The sequence below is a fragment of the Hermetia illucens genome, chromosome 2, assembly GCF_905115235.1.
Source record: "Hermetia illucens chromosome 2, iHerIll2.2.curated.20191125, whole genome shotgun sequence".
Taxonomy (NCBI): Eukaryota; Metazoa; Arthropoda; class Insecta; order Diptera; family Stratiomyidae; genus Hermetia; species Hermetia illucens.
The window spans coordinates 24,094,005-24,111,120 of record NC_051850.1 but is presented as its reverse complement, the minus strand read 5'-3'; the positions used below and the strand labels follow the sequence as shown (position 1 = coordinate 24,111,120).

The 17,116-nt window shown below is 44.0% G+C and overlaps 1 protein-coding gene across 1 annotated transcript; it reads right to left on the bottom strand.

Annotated features, from left to right (window-relative positions):
• Positions 1–3,011: 3,011 nt before the first annotated feature.
• LOC119648319 (acetyl-coenzyme A transporter 1) lies at positions 3,012–13,419 on the bottom strand. The gene is made up of 2 exons (XM_038050000.1): positions 11,715–13,419; positions 3,012–3,797 (listed from the first exon to the last, which is right to left on the bottom strand). Exons 1-2 carry the CDS (start codon positions 13,134–13,136, stop codon positions 3,609–3,611), a joined length of 1,611 nt encoding a protein of 536 aa, XP_037905928.1. The 5' UTR covers positions 13,137–13,419; the 3' UTR covers positions 3,012–3,608.
• Between the last annotated feature and the right edge of the window lie 3,697 nt (positions 13,420–17,116).

Here is a 17,116-nt window from a genome sequence, read left to right as displayed (position 1 = left end):
GAAGCACTGTTTTCTGGTAGCGTGATCCGTTGCGAATTCCCAGGGCTTTCGGGCACAAAGGTCCCCTTGCAGGTGTCGATGCAGGATAATTCACGACTTTAGAGTGTTGAGAAGGGTTAAAACGGATCAAAATTCTTCAAGGTGATTTCACAGGATACGAGTACAAACATCGGATCAAAATTCTTCAAGGTGTTTTCACAGGATACGAGTACAAACATCCTTTAAAAGTGGCTTTGCATTCGCATTTAGGTGCATTAGTAGACAGGATTATTAAAATGTCGAACATTTCATACAATATGATAGCGTTGTTTTCCCCTAAATTTGATTTCTCTTTGATGTTTAAAATTTGAAAGTATTTCTGTTTTCATTGTTTCTTAACGGAGCAGGAAGATGGAATTGATTGTGGTTATAAAGTTCGAGAGCCTTCACCAATTCTTGTCAAAAAGCATCAACGGAAGTTTTGACCAGCTTCAGTTTTAAGTATAGTGTACCTTTTATCGTCATGTTAACTCCATGTTTCAAATCCTGGCACTTCGTACTGCTGGATGTGGTAAGCCGATATTATTTATCGCTTTATGGAGACGAACTTTGTATTCCAGACAGATGTTAATCCTCGGTTTCCTGGCCTTTAGCATCATTTGGACACTTTTAGTTTCAATATGTTTTTTCCTGGTTGGGTGTATATCTAGGTGAGCTCCAAGGTATATTACTTGTTTACTTTGATGAATATTTACTTCACTTGGCTTAATCGTCGGACATGTGCCTGTTTTGAGTGTAAATGTGATGAGAGAGCTCTTACTTATGTTCATTCATTTTTGTTGTCCACTTGTTCCAAGTAGATCACAGGATATGGTAGGTAGTTGGTGAGCTCAAAACCGCCGCGTCATCGCAAATGTTAGAATTTGCATAGAAGAATTGATCGTGACCACCTCTTTCGTGGTTGAACCTAGGCTCTAAGGATATAACGTATAGACTGAGATTCGTTAATATTAATTCCTGACGGCTGTAGGATCTACGTTGTTCTAGGGTAATGAATAATTAGGATGATGCCAATGCCTACGTACAATTCAAATGGCTCTTATAGCCGTCGAAAAACAATAACCGGCCGTTGAACATTGATTTTTAGCGGAAATCTGACAAACATATTTACGATATATTCGTATCCGTCTTACATTATTACGTCCTGTGCCTCTTTCATAAGGTGCAGACTTTACAATCTTCGAAGGCTTCGGACTGCACAATATCCGAATGGAAACTTTTCTTTCTTTTTCTTCAGCCTTTGTCCCGTTCACAAGCGGGGTCGGCTCGTCGTGATCGGCTTCGTCATTTGGCTCTATCGAATGCCTGATCTGGGTGCAATCTCGAGGCTTTCAAATCCCCATCCAGCGTATCAAGCCACCGTTGCTTAGGTCTGCCTTTTGGTCGTTTACCATCGACTTCGATGTTTAGACCAATCTTTGCAAGTGAATTCTCGTTTGCACGAATTGCGTGACTATACCATCGAAGACGCCTCTCTCGCAACTTTTCCACGATCGGTGCAACTCCATAACGATCGCGGATATCTTCATTTCGGATGTGATCTAAACGTGTGACGCCACTAGTCCAACGTAGCATCTTCGACTCCATTACCGCAAGACGCCGTTCATTGTCTTTTATGGTCGGCCAACACTCAGAACCATAGAGAGCGACTGGACGGACGACATTGCGGTAAATTTTAGATTTGAGACGTTCGTTGATACGTCGATCACAAAGGACACCAGTTGTGGAACGCCACTTCGTCCAGGTTGCGTTAATGCGTGAAGCAATTTCATAACGCAGCTCTCCATTGGCTGATAGCGTTGACCCGAGGTATTTAAATCGCTCAGTTCTGGGTAGATCACTGCCGATGACAGTGATTGTGCCTGTTTCATGGGAATCGGTCGTCAAAAATTCAGTTTTGTTTAAATTCAATCTGAGACCGTGTTGCATGAGGTGATCATTCCATTTTTGAACAAGTTGCTCGAGATCATTTTTGCTATTAGATGCTAGGAAAACATCATCTGCATAAAGCAATGTGTAGGGCGCTGGACGTTGGATATCCCGTGTGACGGTGTCCATAACAAGGACAAAGAGGAGTGGTGAGAGGGCACTTCCTTGATGAACTCCAACAGAGACACGAAGCGGTTTTGATACACCCGCCATACTTCGAACTTTACTTTTCGGATGTGGTAGAGCAATTGAACCCAGCGCACGAGTTCTTCTGGCACAAAGTGTTGTCGTAAAGCATACCAGATGAGTTCGTGTGGTACATGGTCAAACGCTTTCTCTAGATCCAGAAAGGCAATGTAAAGAGGGCGATGCTTCTCACGGTGTTTCTCCATGAGTAACCGCGCAGCGTGTATTGCGTCAGTAGTTCCGCAGTTCTTGACAAATCCGGCTTGATTCACGGTTATTTCAACGCTTTCGCGAATACGGTTGTCAAGAATGCCTTCAAAAATCTTCATGGTATGGGAAAGTAACCGGATCGGACGGTAATTTGAACATTCTGCTGGGCTACCTTTCTTTTTCCATATTGGAACATTGGTACTTTCTTGCCAGTCAGATGGTGTTCTTCCTTCCTGAATAACCCGGTTAAAGAATTCACTGAGCCACAGTGTTGGAAACTAATATACTCGTAAACGGAGCTTTCAGCAAATGCCCTCATAGTCGACCTAACTCTGTTATTTAAGAAACATTACCTTCCGTCTTTAGTCAAAAGTGCCATCGAATTTTTAGTGCAAAGCAGAAAACCGAACTCATGTTCATGGAAAATTCAACTGCTCTGAATCATTTCATTTGATCGACAATGAAATCCGTTTGCTCTTCTTCGAATAATGCGTTCTTCCTACCTTCAATTTTCAAATTACGAATGCAACTTTGAAATACTCCTTAATATCCGCCTGCTCATAGAATCCAATCTCTACTATTCCCGAATTTATGTTGTATGTATCATGATAACAAGCGAAAACGAAAGAAAATAATAAACACTTGTGTTTCATTCATGTGTAGTATAATATCTCCCGCTATCGCCTACTTCTTTACAATTATCAAATGAGACGTACTTAACAAATATTTCACACTTATAACTCCTCAACCATCTACCTATCGTTCATTATAAAATCGTGTTATAAAGTTAGAAAACGGAATATTCACCTAATTGTTTAAATGTCTATGTACAATCGTTGCATTAGCAAAAAATAATTAAATAGTTCTAAGCCGAAATCGGGCCGCGGATATCGACCTCGCACGAAATAATATCTTCAACAAAAGAATTTATTGTCGTGTAACATCTATGCGTACTTTGTACTAAAATTTTATTCATATATGCATTTCCGGATCTACATGAAATGAAAGAAATCAATTACAGCCCTTGTCACTCTCACTGTGAATGTCTCAGTTTAAATACAATACTATCAACAGAAAATCTTATCACTGCCTGAATGCAATGACCCAGCAGAAGTAAAAAGCCCCCTTTAATGACGGTGATAACAAAAGGTGACAATTGTTTCAACACACTTTTCTTCTGATCGAAACAAGATACATTTCTTATCAAAAAGCTCTTTTAAAATGGTCTATCATACGATTAATTGCTATCTTGATTTCCCCGATGAGGAGCCTGGTTTTAAAACATGCCACGCTCGCACAGGTAGACTTTGTAAATATTGAATTTGTCTTCGTCCAAAGTAAATCCACACCACACCATAGAGCGCGCATAGAATACATTCGAGATAGTAGCCGTCGACGATGGTGTGACATTCACCCCCAGCTTCGACGCATTCCTGTGAATAGAAAAAATGTGGTTTTAATTATTTTAATTTATGTATGCAGTAATTTGCTGATTGCAATAAAAGTATATTGAGACACTTAGACTAGGTGAAATGAAAGCATCAGAGGCTGACATTTTCCAGCATTCATTTTTACACAAAGTTTAATTAAGTCTTAGTCTAGTTTTAAATTACACCAAAGGGAAGCCTATCGCAGTGGGGAAAAGGAGAAAGATTTAGAACACACAACTGAACTAGAATACGAAGCGTTCATAGTCCTATAAACCAGTTAATCGTCACTTTCAATTTAAAATTAATCAGCTTTTGGATAAACGGTTTTCTCTGTTCGCTGAAAAGAAACCAACCAGAATAGTAGGACTCGGAAAAAATCGGCTGCCGCGAGTTATCCATTGGAATGTGTGACACACGCACGGACTGTTGGACTCCCTGGACGGTACGTCGTTGAACTACCAACTAAACACCTCCCCATCGTCAAAGAGCTAACCTGGAAAAGTTTGTCACATTACTTCGGGCTAGTCCCCGAAATCTCCCGTCTTGCGGAGCCTTCAAATCTGGGAATTCCTTTCACCAATGGGAGGGGAGAGGAGGAAGGGAACTGTCAGTTCAAGGAACCCCCTGCCATCGAACGTAATGGGCAACATGACTCCATCTGTCAACACTCCTCGACAATGTTGTCTGGAGAGAGATCCCTGTGTTTAAATAGAGCTGCTGACGAATCCAATCCCACCTTCCACAAGAAAAAAAGTGTGATGGGCGTCGTCCACAACTCCATTGCAAAACACACAATCCGGAGATCATGCCTTTCCAATCTTGTGCAGGTAAGACTGAAAACTTCCACGCCCACTTAAGAACTGGGTAAGAAAATAGTCAGTCTAAACCATGCCTCCGATTCAGCCACGGACCTAAGTTGCGGATAAACCGCGCAATGCATCTGCTTCTAGTTTCATTTTATCAAGAAAGTTGCCATTCATCTAGGGTGTATATGGCTTGACGCTCTTTAGCAAGAAGGCTAACGGGGATCACTCGCGAAGGTCATTGAAGGATAGTTGAGCGTTTGGAAGGGTACATGCTTCCTCCTAACAGGGACAACTGAAATTCATATCTACTTTTGAATTTTTATCCTCTAGTGCTTACATTTTACAAAGAATCCTTCGTGATGATACTATTGGGCAATTGGCACCCACATGTTAATTGGATACTAATAATGTGATCACAACCAGATGTTAGTTGGATGCTAATAAAAAAGTACCATCCGATGTGCATTTTGTAAAGTGGGACGGAATTGAATTGTGATGGATTATGTGTAATCAAGAAAGAATTGAAAATCCAAAGGAAATTTAATCTCTACCGAAAGCACTTGCCAGTAATCCAGCCCGTCTGCAATTCATAGGTTTCAAATACAATAGAGACTACCAACTCTTGACAATCGACGTGGTAGATTCAAATCATACGCACTATTGGAGTTTGGATAGATTAGGTAACGTGCACTCATCATAGAAGACTCTCCTTCTCTTCATGACTGCCTAGGCATGCACTCACTCACTTGCAATTTCAACAGAGGAAAGTAATTATTAGAGCTAAATTTCACTTCGTAGTTCCACTCGCATTTACTTCACGTACAGAAAGACGGGTCATTTGACTTTCATATGCAGGTCTATCACAAATGAAACTTGCACGAGGAAAATTAAATTAGATTAGAACGCGAGCGAATATCACGGTAGTAGTCCATAAATGTCACTTGGTCTTCTTGGGTTCAGCTTTGGAGTCACTTCCCAAGATCGATGTTCAACAATTGATCCTGAAATCGTTACCGAATATCCAGCCAGTTGACGCTTTCGTAGGATTGATGGAACTCCTAAAATCAATCAGGCGAATAACATATGGGAATGTCCGAAAATTTAGATCACTCCATCAGCTATTAGCGTGAGGCGTCTGTTTGTTAAAGAGTGAAGAGATTGAGCTTCAGTAGTGATCGGTGATGTAGGAAGAATTTTGTTAGACATAGGCGCCATTGTGGAACTCCCTTGTTGTTGAAGAGCACTGCTCCTCCTCCAGAACTTCGCTCATTATTATACTGAATGTGTGTATCGTTATACGGCTGAATGTGGGAGGAGAACGGAGAACCATTACAGAGGGGTTAAAGCTCATATGATAGGGGGACTCTTATTCTTCGGGATCAGATTATCTCCCGGGGGCCCGAAACAGAAATTTCAATGAAAACCTGGGATAATAGGGGAGCTTCCATAATTTTCACTCTAGACCCGCATAATTTCCGTGTTGTTCAGAAGCCATGTGGCAGCGATTAGACCACACTTTGAAAAAAGTTGAGAAACCCATTGCGAGCTATACTGTGTAATGTCAACGCACGTACACAATAAAGTGTTCAGAATTTTTTGGCTAATTCTCAACTTAACAAGAAAGAAAATTAGCAACACAGCAAGAATCATTCAAATTGGAAATAAATCAGCGGAAAATCGAATTCTCCGATCGATTGGTCATGCCGTGAAATAAAGAAAACTACAAATGAATTTCCACGGCTGCTACATTTCCCGAATATTTTCCGAGTTCCCAAAGTTCAACACCCAAAAAGCCAAATACAAAAAAAATTGCTCAAACAAAATTTAAAATTGTTGTCATCTTAAACAAAAAAAAAATATAATAATAAAAAGGAAAATGCCGCAAGAGACGGCGCACGACCCTTTCCCTTCGTTCATTTCTATACTCTTCCCATTCCTCGTATTTCTGGCATGTCATTTGTCTTTGCGAGTTGTTTCGCTTCCCCTTAACATGTGCGCGAATAGATTGGGGCAGGTCACCTAATAATTGCTGTGGGAGCACGGACACTAACGTTTTTGGCGTAGAAATTCGGCAGAATGGTTCCGCCAGCTCGAACCGCAACTCGCTTTACCTGGCCACAGTAGATCTACTATAGGCAGTACCCTTACAAAAATGACCCCACTTGCAAATGCGCTTGCAGAAGCTTATCTGTACACATCAGAGATGCTAAACAAGGAAAAGGCATAATCTTCGTCAAATCGTATTGGTAAGAGAGAGATCGGTGAGCTTTTGCTATTCTGGTACTACGGCGTGCTCACCCATATAGCAAAAAGTTGTTTCACGTATTCACTTATGCATAAGCAAAAACTTGCCAATCTCACCAATACATTGGCAAGTCCGGGCGGTATGTCAAACACAGCTGATCGGGTTTTCGGTACATCTCGCTCATGCTCAAGGGCAAAACAATTTGAAATCGTGTGTATTCGCACTGATTTCCCGCCTTGAGGGGCAAGGGGGAGTGAGGTAGCTGTCTAGTATCTAACTGTGTACCTGGCATCACAATCGACGTCACACTGTTCAATCATGTACTTGTCGGGCTGGAAAAAGAGACAATTGAGGTTCTCTCCCATGCTGACTGTCTTAATCACTTATTGACAGCTAACGCTAAGTGGCTGTGTGCGACTGCTGTGCGAAACGAAGTAGTTGGGGAGTTGCAAAGGCAGCACCGAGCTGTTACAGGCTTTGTGGCCGCCGAGGCTTCTGGAGAGCACATAGACCATCTTGGCATGTGCGGACTTGGGGTTTCTGGATACGTTGGCCGCACCGCAGAAAAAATCCATCAGGTGAACGCATGACCCACGGTTGGCGAGGTGCGTCAAGCCAGGTGTCTGAACTAAAGCAGGCGGTGGCAAACTTTAACAGCTTCCGGTGCTTTGCGTTCAGGAAGTAGAATTAGATCACGGTCTAGATCCGCCTCCTGAAGAGGGCGGTCGAATTGCAGGTTGTCAGGAGGCTCGCGGCAAGTAAGTGCTAGTAAAAGCCTAAAAATGTACCAGCTCCTTCGCTTTGTCTTCAAAAACTGAACTTACCGGAAGCTCTCGCGACGTCTACCCGAAATGCAGCACCACGTCGCCTCACAATTCACGAGCCTTTGAGTCGGCGCAACTAACTGGCCAATATAGGAGTTGAAGTCCCGGTTCTTCTCATATCTCAGAACCATAATTTAACACCATAATTGTTAAAACTCGCAACAGCAAATTCTTTGTCAATCCGCACGTACTACTGCAAGCAGGTAGACGCGAGGCTAGAGCTTCGACAAGCATTTTCTTGGCATTCCATTATCGCGGGCATCATTATTCCTTTTTTAGGCGCAGACTTCCGGCGTCATTATAGATTGCTAGTGGATTTACATAACAAGTTACTCATTGACTCCACAACTTCCTTTAGGTCACCAGAAAAAAATTTGACGGGCACGCCCAAGACTTTCTACCGTTTTTGAAGACGGTTTACATGAACACTTCTGGATCCTTTTTTTCTGAGATGCGTTCATTACCATCGCAGAAAGTCACAGTTGCGCGGAAACAGTTCGAAGAACTGTATTTTCAGACCTTCAGATAGTTGCTGTTCTTCCCCACTTCACATGGTACCTAAACTCAATGTCGACTTTGTGGCAATTACAGATGTTTAAATGCTGCGACGATTTCAGTTTAATGCCTCATTGCATTCACCTACCATTTTGCGCACTCTATCGCAGATTGCCATATTTTCCCCACCTTCGATCCAGTCAAGGCATATGATCAAATCCCTGTAGCTTCCGAAGATAATACGAAAATGTCAATACGCATAACTTTCAGACTCTTCGAGTTCACTAGGATGATTTTTGATTGTGAAATGAGGCGCAAACCTTTCCGAGATTCATCCACTCTGTGCTTCGAAGCGTCCACTTTCGATTCGTATTTTTGGATGATGATCTGGTCGCTTCCTCTGACTTCGGGCATTTGGAGCACCTCGAGTGCACTTTTTATCGTCTTCTTTAGGTCGGTCTAGTACTCAAAATTGAGAAATGTAAATTCTTGAAATCGCAGATGAGATTTCTCGGTCGCCTGATTACCTCTGGAGGCATCCAGTCGGACAAAGTCAAAGTGAAAGCGATTTCGAGCTTCCTCCTTTCGAAAAAGAGCTAAAGATCTGACAAGGTTCTTGGGCTAAACTTCTATCGCCGTGCCTTGTCCAAGGCCGTCTGAGACGATGATCAAAGACTCCTGTCTGATTGCTTGATCCCCGGAGGTTCTCCATGTTTTATGTTTGTGTTGTGTTTGTGATCACCAATCAATAGCTGGTGGAAGCTACACTTCTGGCATTCCTTTAGCAAAGTGCACATCTAACCGTATTCGTCGATTCCTTAGGCATCGCTGTAAGGGCTGCCCTCCACCACAAGGTGAATTAAATATGGCAGTGGTTGAGCTTCTTTTCCAGGTAGATAAACCCCGATCAATGGAAGTACAATACTTACGATCATGGGTTACTAGTCGCGCACCACGCAATTAAATAACTTCCGATATTCCCTTGATGGCAGGGCGTGCAGTGTACACGGAACATAAGCCGTTCATCTTTAGTGTTAAAGAGAACCCCGACAAAGCGTCCCCTCTCCAACTTCGGCACCTAAGCTTTATCAGTCAGTTCAGTTCCAACATTAAACGCATGTCTGAAAAAGGTAACGTTGCCTACACTTTATCACGTGTTGCAGGGGTTGGATCCTCGCACGGTTGATTTTTCGACAATTGTGCAGATGCAGGAAGATGACGCAGATTTTCAGAGCCTCAGAATCAACTCCAAATATACAATCAGGGAGTTTCCTATCTTCAGTTCAACGTCCAATATATACTGCGAGACTTCGGAAAGGACCAAGGCCGTATAATCCGACCCATTTTGTGTAAGGAAGTATTTCTCGTCTTCCACGATCTAGTGCACTCAGGTACCCGGACAGCGAATCGGTTAGTTACCGCAAAGTATTTCTGGTCGTCCATGAACAGGGACATTAATTCATGGGCCAGACAGTGTATCGTATCATAGAAGTGCAATACTACGAAACATGTGAGGAAAGAGATAGGGTTGTTCTCACGGTCCACCAAACTGGAAACAGTTCACCTCAATTTAGTTGGTCTTTTGCGAGATTCGCTCGGCTTCGGGTATTGGCTCACACATGGTCGATAGGTTCACGCGGTAGTGTGGCGGCACATCGGAGGCGAGAACCTAGGCGCCAACATGAATTCGCCTCCACCGCTGCATTCAATGCCCGCAGAAACAGCTGACGGTCTGACATGAGACTGGAGTGAAGGAAACGTCAAAGAAGTCGATTTTTGCAACAAAGAGTAAAAAATTCAAGTCACGTCCGCCGACCCCGACGGTTCGAAAGTTTTATATAATTCTACAACTAATTATAAATTATTTTAATTAATGCATAATTGTTGCATTTGTTATTAGGGGAAGATGATAAAATTGTGTAATATAATTGAATGGAAACCAAGAGTAGTGTTTTAATTCCGCGTGGTTAAAGTAGCCGGAATCGATACCTCTGAAAACATTTCCGCACAATCTTATACTGAAGCCCTCTGTCGAGAGTGGATTAACCGCTTTGGTGTGCAACTAGTTATAATCACCGATCAAGGAATGCAGTTTGGGTCCCCCTTTTCTTGGAGTTGGGCAAACTCTCCGACTTTAAATGTTACCAGATAACCGCATACCTTCCACAGTCCAATGGGATGTTTGAAAGATGGCGCAGGACTGTGAAGGCCGCTATAATGCCCCAATCCTTTCCAGAAGTCCTGCTGCTGGTTTCATTTGCCCTATGGACAGCCAATGTCGCGAAATTTGCTGCAAGTCCCGCGGAGCTAGTTATACAAGAAGAACCTGAAACTCCTCAGGTCGCCTTAACATCTGCGAATCGTTGTCTGCTCAGACGCAGTGCAAACCAACCACATTAAAAACGTGGCCCACATGGAAGAAATCTCGACTGTTGCATGCATGACCTACCTTACGAGGAGTTCAAACGAGGCATCCACCGTTTTAGCCTTAAAGTCGGAGGCATGATCAAGAGGGTCTCCATGACCCGACTAAAGCTTTCCTTCCCGGAAGAAAGTGCCAGGATGCGATATGCCTCACTTAGGGGTTTATGGCAACTATTTGATTGATGTGAAGAGCAAAACCGTTCTATTGAAAAGGATGGCAGTTGGATGAAAGCGAATTTTTGATTCCTAATCCATCGAGCCGTCACTACCTCAGTGGCGTTTTTGGGGTATCATGAAGCGACACTTTCCTCTTATCTTTATCGACCGGATGTGGATCCCCTTTATTGCATTTCGGGATAAAATTCGGGCAATTTCTCTTCTTTGCTTGCCTTGCTTATTCCCGGGGATGATTGACATTCATTCCATCTAGTTTGGAGCAATCTTTCATTTCGCCTGTGAGAGAATGAAATTTGTCTAATTGATCACTTTCTGTCCTCTAAAAAGTCGATAGAGTACACAATAGAACAGCACAACTAGAAGAATTTTTAATTAGCTCTAAACGTCTATACTCAGTGCAGTTTATGATCAGAAAAGCGAGGCAATTGGTTTGCTTGGGCTAATCAACCGCCAAGTGACTATATCGGAGCGTTCATTGGAAACTTACCACCCATTCAATTAAACGTATCTAATTTCATATCAACTTTATCACGTTCAACGGTAAGTTATCGAATGGATGCTTGAATTGTTTCGCATAGTCATAAACTCAGCTTGCTTGACTATGACTTCCCAATAAATGGTAACAAGGCAAGAAATAGACTATATTTAAACGAGAACGAAGACGGCTTACGGTTTCGTACCAGGCAAGCCTTCTTCGTTCTCCTTTAATTTTTGAACCTTGGTTGGTAAGCCCAAAAAGGAGTCTGCGGACCAAAAAGCGTGGGAGTAAGTTGCTCTCTATTTGGTCTGGTCCGACTTTAAGTGGATGCGACTCCTCAATCCCTAAACAAAAATTTTACACTACACTTTTCCAGAAAAAGGCAGGAACATGAAGGGATGATATGGAAAATGCGAAAACCAAGCTAGACTTTCATAGTAGGAGAGAATGTCAAATTTCAATGATCCTTACCTCCTTTTCCACTTTATTCGCACATGTATTTCCCACTGCAACATCCGGTAAAGCTTTTCGACACTCACTCCACGTAAGAATTTCCACGAGCCACAGAACAATTGTGTTAGGCCAGTTTCCGCCCAAGTTGCAGACCGTGTTCAACAGCGTCATGTAAGTAGCACCAACACCTGGGTCCGATATTTTTGCGAAGAAAGCCATAACAGCCACAAACATGCCGTACACAAACACCTGGTAAAATCCATAGGCCACGATGAGCAGAACATAGTAGAAAGCGGGAATGTTTCCGGCGGAGCTCATCATTGGCGTCAAGAAGACAATGAACGTCGCAATCAGTGCAAAGACTATCCGGTACGGGATGGCTCGTATGTAGATGTCCATGGGTCGCGGACCAGCCGTGTATTTACTAATGGCCAGTGGCAGAATGATTTGAAGTGGGATCAGCGGTACCGCCAACAAAGCCAGTTTTTCCTTCGGGACGCCTGCATCGATGAGTTTCAGGGACGTGACGGCATCACAGGCGGAGAATGTGACTTTCACTGTGAGTAGGATCACGGAAAGAATTTGCACCGGTCGCAGTTTGACTATGTCCAGGAGGAGTTTGTATGTTTGCTTGATGTCCAAGTCAGGATGATCCGTGAATCGGTGTTCCGACGGCTCTCCATGTTCCCGCTTTAAAATGCCTACTAAAGTGGTAGTTACGAGGAAGCAAATTCCCCAGAACCAGAGGAATCCTGGTAAGGTAACCAGGCCCTCATCTGCTGGCACCCTTCGAAGGTATGTGTTGCAGAAGTCCTTAGACTCAAGTGCGACGAATGCAACGTAACCTAGGAAATATCCCGCAGTCTGTCCAACGCTGTTGCAAGTAGAAGCGTGCCCGACATTACACCGTTTCAACATTGTCAGGGCCCATCCGTCGACAGCAATGTCCTGCGTGGCTGCGAGGAAATTAAGGGCGAAAAAGATCATCGTGAGGATCTGAATATTCGAGGACTCATGCTCGGAGCCAAGCCACATCTCCACATGACTCGACAGAATAAGCATGAATACGCCGATCAGATACTGTGTCGGGATGAGCCAGGATTTCCTCCTTCCGATTTTGTTCGAGTACAGCGAGTCGACGATTGGCGCCCAAAGCAGTTTCAAACTGAACGGCCACACAGCGAAACTGAACTCGGCTTGCTGTTTGTAGCTGGCTCCCCGGTTCTGCAACAACATTGGAATAGCGGCGGTCAGCCCGATTGGAATGCCTTGAAGGAGGTAGAGGAAGAACAGGACCGCAATGTTCATCCTGTCGCCGTCCAGGTTACTCGGTTCGTGCCTGTCCTCCTCATGATGAATGAGCCGTTCCGTCTCCTCCTTGTTCAGATTCACTACATTACTGTCGGCGAATTGATTTTCCGCACGCTTTCGTATGCTCATTGCAAAGGCACTTTCTCAAATGACTTCGTGTTAATTATTTTCCATCAATTCGACACGTCAGTGAAAAACTCAAACACGTCGGTCTTGAATAACTTAAAGAGTAAAAAGCAAGAGAAGGCGATATTTTTGCTGTGATATGCGAAACAGAACTTGTCGATTGTTTATCTAATCGAATTTGTATGAGTTCCTGTGTAAAAACCACTGAAATTTCGCAAACAATGACCCACAATCCGCCAAGAACTCGAATTGGCAAAAAACCACTGCCAGCTGGAGAAATATTCTGACAGCTGTTTTGGACGTTTTGGAAGTGTTCGGTATTTGAAATTGCAGGGAAGGTGGGCAGGTGGTCCACTACACTGTTAAAATTGTCTCATAGTTGACTTCTCTGGAACACGTTGAAGTGAAGAAACGGAAATAGTAAAGCCAGTTGGATTACTACATAAAAATTACGAATATCTCTGTTAGTTAAATTGATTAATATATCTGAATGTTTAGAATTACATACATATATGACGGAGAACCTACAATTTGTAACTATCTGCGAAAAGAAAAACATACATAGAAAGTCCTACCGCCCTGTCTCCGGTATTCCAACTTGTTTAGATAAATTGGAAGTTTTTTATTAATGTCTTATTATTTAATTCTCTCTCTCTTTCAATTGTTAAAATTCTTTATGAAATTTTCAAAAGAATCTTCGAACGTGCCAAGGATGTGTAGGGTCGGGCTGGGAGTAGGGTCATTCAACTGACGAGGACCTGTTTACCTGCTGGTCATATGTTGGAAGCAAGCTGATCCGGTGGGTGGCTCGTATCTGGTTGCTGAACATCCGCATCGATAACGATAAGGTCGTCTAAGCCTTGTGACTTCAAAATCCTAGGATGGACGACTGGGCCGTTATCAAAGATGAGAAACCCAATGTAAATAGTGAACCTTTTCTGCCCCGCATAAATGGGGAGTGTTTGAAGGCACTAGAAAGGCGGAATATAAAGTGCGGTTCGGAGTTAGGAACGCAAAAGTGAGTGTTCCGCTCCGCGAACCCGGACAACAACCTGGATCCAGTCGACGCCGCCAACCAGCTGTTAGAGAAGATGAAGGATGATGATTCGACGGGGACTGGCGATCTCTCTGCGCAAGCAGATTATGCTGAGGGTAGTGCACTTCAGCTAATCTGCTGGTTTTCCGCCTAGATGAAGACATGGACGTTGCGCTATTACAGCAGCCCTGGATCGAAAGGGGCCGAGCCAGCGAAGGGCTCCAAAACAAATATTGCAACCCATTTTATAACGCTGATTGGGATGGATCTAGAGCATGTATCCTCGCCAAGAAGAGCCTGCATGCTTTTCTGTGTCCGGACCTGAGCTCCAGTGACCTAACATGGGGGGGGGGGGGTTCTTGAGAACATATTCGAAATGGGTTCCAACGTCTCGTGCTCTGGTAAATGCAGCAAGAAGACATTGCCACCGTGGGGGAATGAAGGTCGGTCCAGCCTCAGGAATCTAAAAACTGTGGTCTGTAACATCTTCTAGAGGCACAAATATTGACAGCCATACACGAATTGCTTGAAGAGGTCCATCTTCCTTAAAAGGTCAGAAGACTCCTGAACGGAATCTTCTGATAAAACTGCTGGTTCAGACGCACTTCCCTGGTAGCGAGGAGGACGTTGAGTCAGAGCTTTGTTTGGAGAGTAATTACCGACGAAAAAATCGGCTGGGCTATAAACGGCTTCTTCGCATAATGCTAATCATGTTACAGAAGCATCAAAAAAGGGTTGTGCCGTGGTTTGTCGGGATCTGCCGGAGCTGCACCTCTTTGGGATACGTACCACAGCAGCCAAAAGCGGGCATTCATCCGCGAAGGACTTTCGACCAATCATCGTACCCTCTTTCGTGTTGAAGACCTTAGAGCGGGTCTTGAACATCCTCTTAAGGATGATTATGGAGAGAATGCCTTTCTCTAAGTTCGAGCACCTCAAAGGCAAATCCACCAAAACCGTTCTCCAGTACAGGCAGGATATCTTAGCTGCCTTCCTGGATATAGAGGGAGAATTCAATAAAATTAGTATCAACGTCATTAATGAAGCCTTGACTAGTATTGGATTGAAAGTGTATCTTTTGCATTGGATAAAATCCACGCTAAAAACTAGGATAATTCTGAGAGGTGGTCACCTGACCAGAGCTGTGTGCAGAGGCATGCCCCGGATCGGTGCCATCTCTCTGGAGCTCGAGTTGATAGTGGTGGACGAAATGTTACGCATATTGGACAGAAGCGGGTTGAAGGTGGTGTTGTAAGTCGACGACTTGCTGATATTGGTATCAAGAATGTTTCCCTCTATTATGAGGAGCGTTGGGAAAGCTGTGCCTGTGGGCAGCAAGATGCCGATTTGGCATAAATCCAACAAAAACGAATGTGATGCTATCCACCAGCAAGGCTTCCGCGGCTAAACGAACAAACATTGGTTCTTTAATCCAATGTAAAGTATGTAGGTGTAATCGTGGACCCGAAGCGAAATTGGATATTGAACATAGAACTGAGGATTAAGAAGGCTTGTAAAGCTTTTTATGCCTATGCAAAGAAATGCGATCTTCGGCCGAGGGTGGTTCTTTGCATGTACAGAGCCGTGATACTTCCCATCCTGACGTCCGGTTCTATTGTATGGTGGCAGGCTTTGAGCAAAAGTACAATAGAACGAAGCTTAATAGGTTTCAAGAACAGCGTGTTTAAGTGCTGCCGAGGCCCTGTAGTCCTGCTCGGCGAATGCTCGCAATGTATTCTTGCACCTCCTCCCCCTAGACCTCCATGTTAAATGTGCTATAACCTGGAGTGCTGTCAAACTACGTCCTTAGTGACATCTTAGCCGAAGTACCTCGCGGACTTTAGGCATTCCCCCGGACTACGCCACGCGCAAGCTGAATTTCACGAAAAACTTTGCTGTGGACTTTCCAACCAGGGTGGAATGGAAGGCCGGCTGTGTGTTGCAAGGCCATGATGTTAAATTTGCCAGTGTATTCCAAACGCGATTATTGGCGATACTGGAAGCCTGTCGATGGCTGGGGCATGATCTGAGCCCCAAGCGTAACATAGCCATTCTGACCAACAGCCAAGCGACCATTACTTAGCGGCGGCATTCGGCAGCAGTGCAGAAACGCACTAAACAGTTTGGCACGCTCAAGGTCACCTTCCTCAGGGTTCCCGATCATAGGAACACAGAGGATAATGAGCAAGTTGACGGGTTCGTCAGGCAGGGCTTCGCTCTTGGCAGTCCTTCGATGGGCAGAGTCTGTGTCCCGCTGGCGGCTGTAAAGAGTGGATTCCACTCGCATTACTTAGCAGCCACGTATGTTCACCACCTGTGTCAATTCAAGGGAGATTTGGTCTGCCTATAACAAAACCCGATTGCTAGAGCTCTTGTGCCAGACGCGTGCAAATGCATACAAAAATACGGCGGTTTGCACGGGGCATTGGCCAGACTACCGGTGCTAGCTAGAGTTAGGCTACGGACGTTAGGTATACGATTCATTGAGGATCTCATACAGATGTTTTCCTGCAGGGTTGGAGAATTGTTTTACTTCTGGCTCTACCGCCTTGCTTTTACCGTAGTCGTCATGGTCTCAGGAGTTTGTGGCATCAAAATGGCGTACAGTAACGCTAATTGTGCTCCTCGGAGCGGTTACCGATGCCTACCTACCTACCTGCCCCTTGCCTCTCCCACAGCAGTCATGGTTTCAGGAGTTGGTGGCATCAAAACCTAGCACCGCAGCGCTAATTAGGTTCCTCGGAGCAGCCACTAAAAACTACCTACTAACGGCCCAAAGTGTTGTCAGTTGGATATATGTAGAGGGAAAATAGGTAGAGGCAATCAACTCAACAGTTCTTGAAATCATTGAGAAATGAATGTGTTGATGTCTTAACTTAGGTCCGTACATCTTCGGGGAAATACGGGATGGTATACGACATTTCCACCAAAAATAAATTTTGCACCG

Coding starts and splice junctions, on each gene's coding strand:
- LOC119648319 (XM_038050000.1), bottom strand. CDS start 13,136: ATGAGCATACGAAAGCGTGCGGAAAATCAATTCGCCGACAGTAATGTA. Junction 3,798..11,714: donor CGAATAAAGTGGAAAAGGAG/GTAAGGATCATT, acceptor TTCTATTCACAG/GAATGCGTCGAAGCTGGGGG.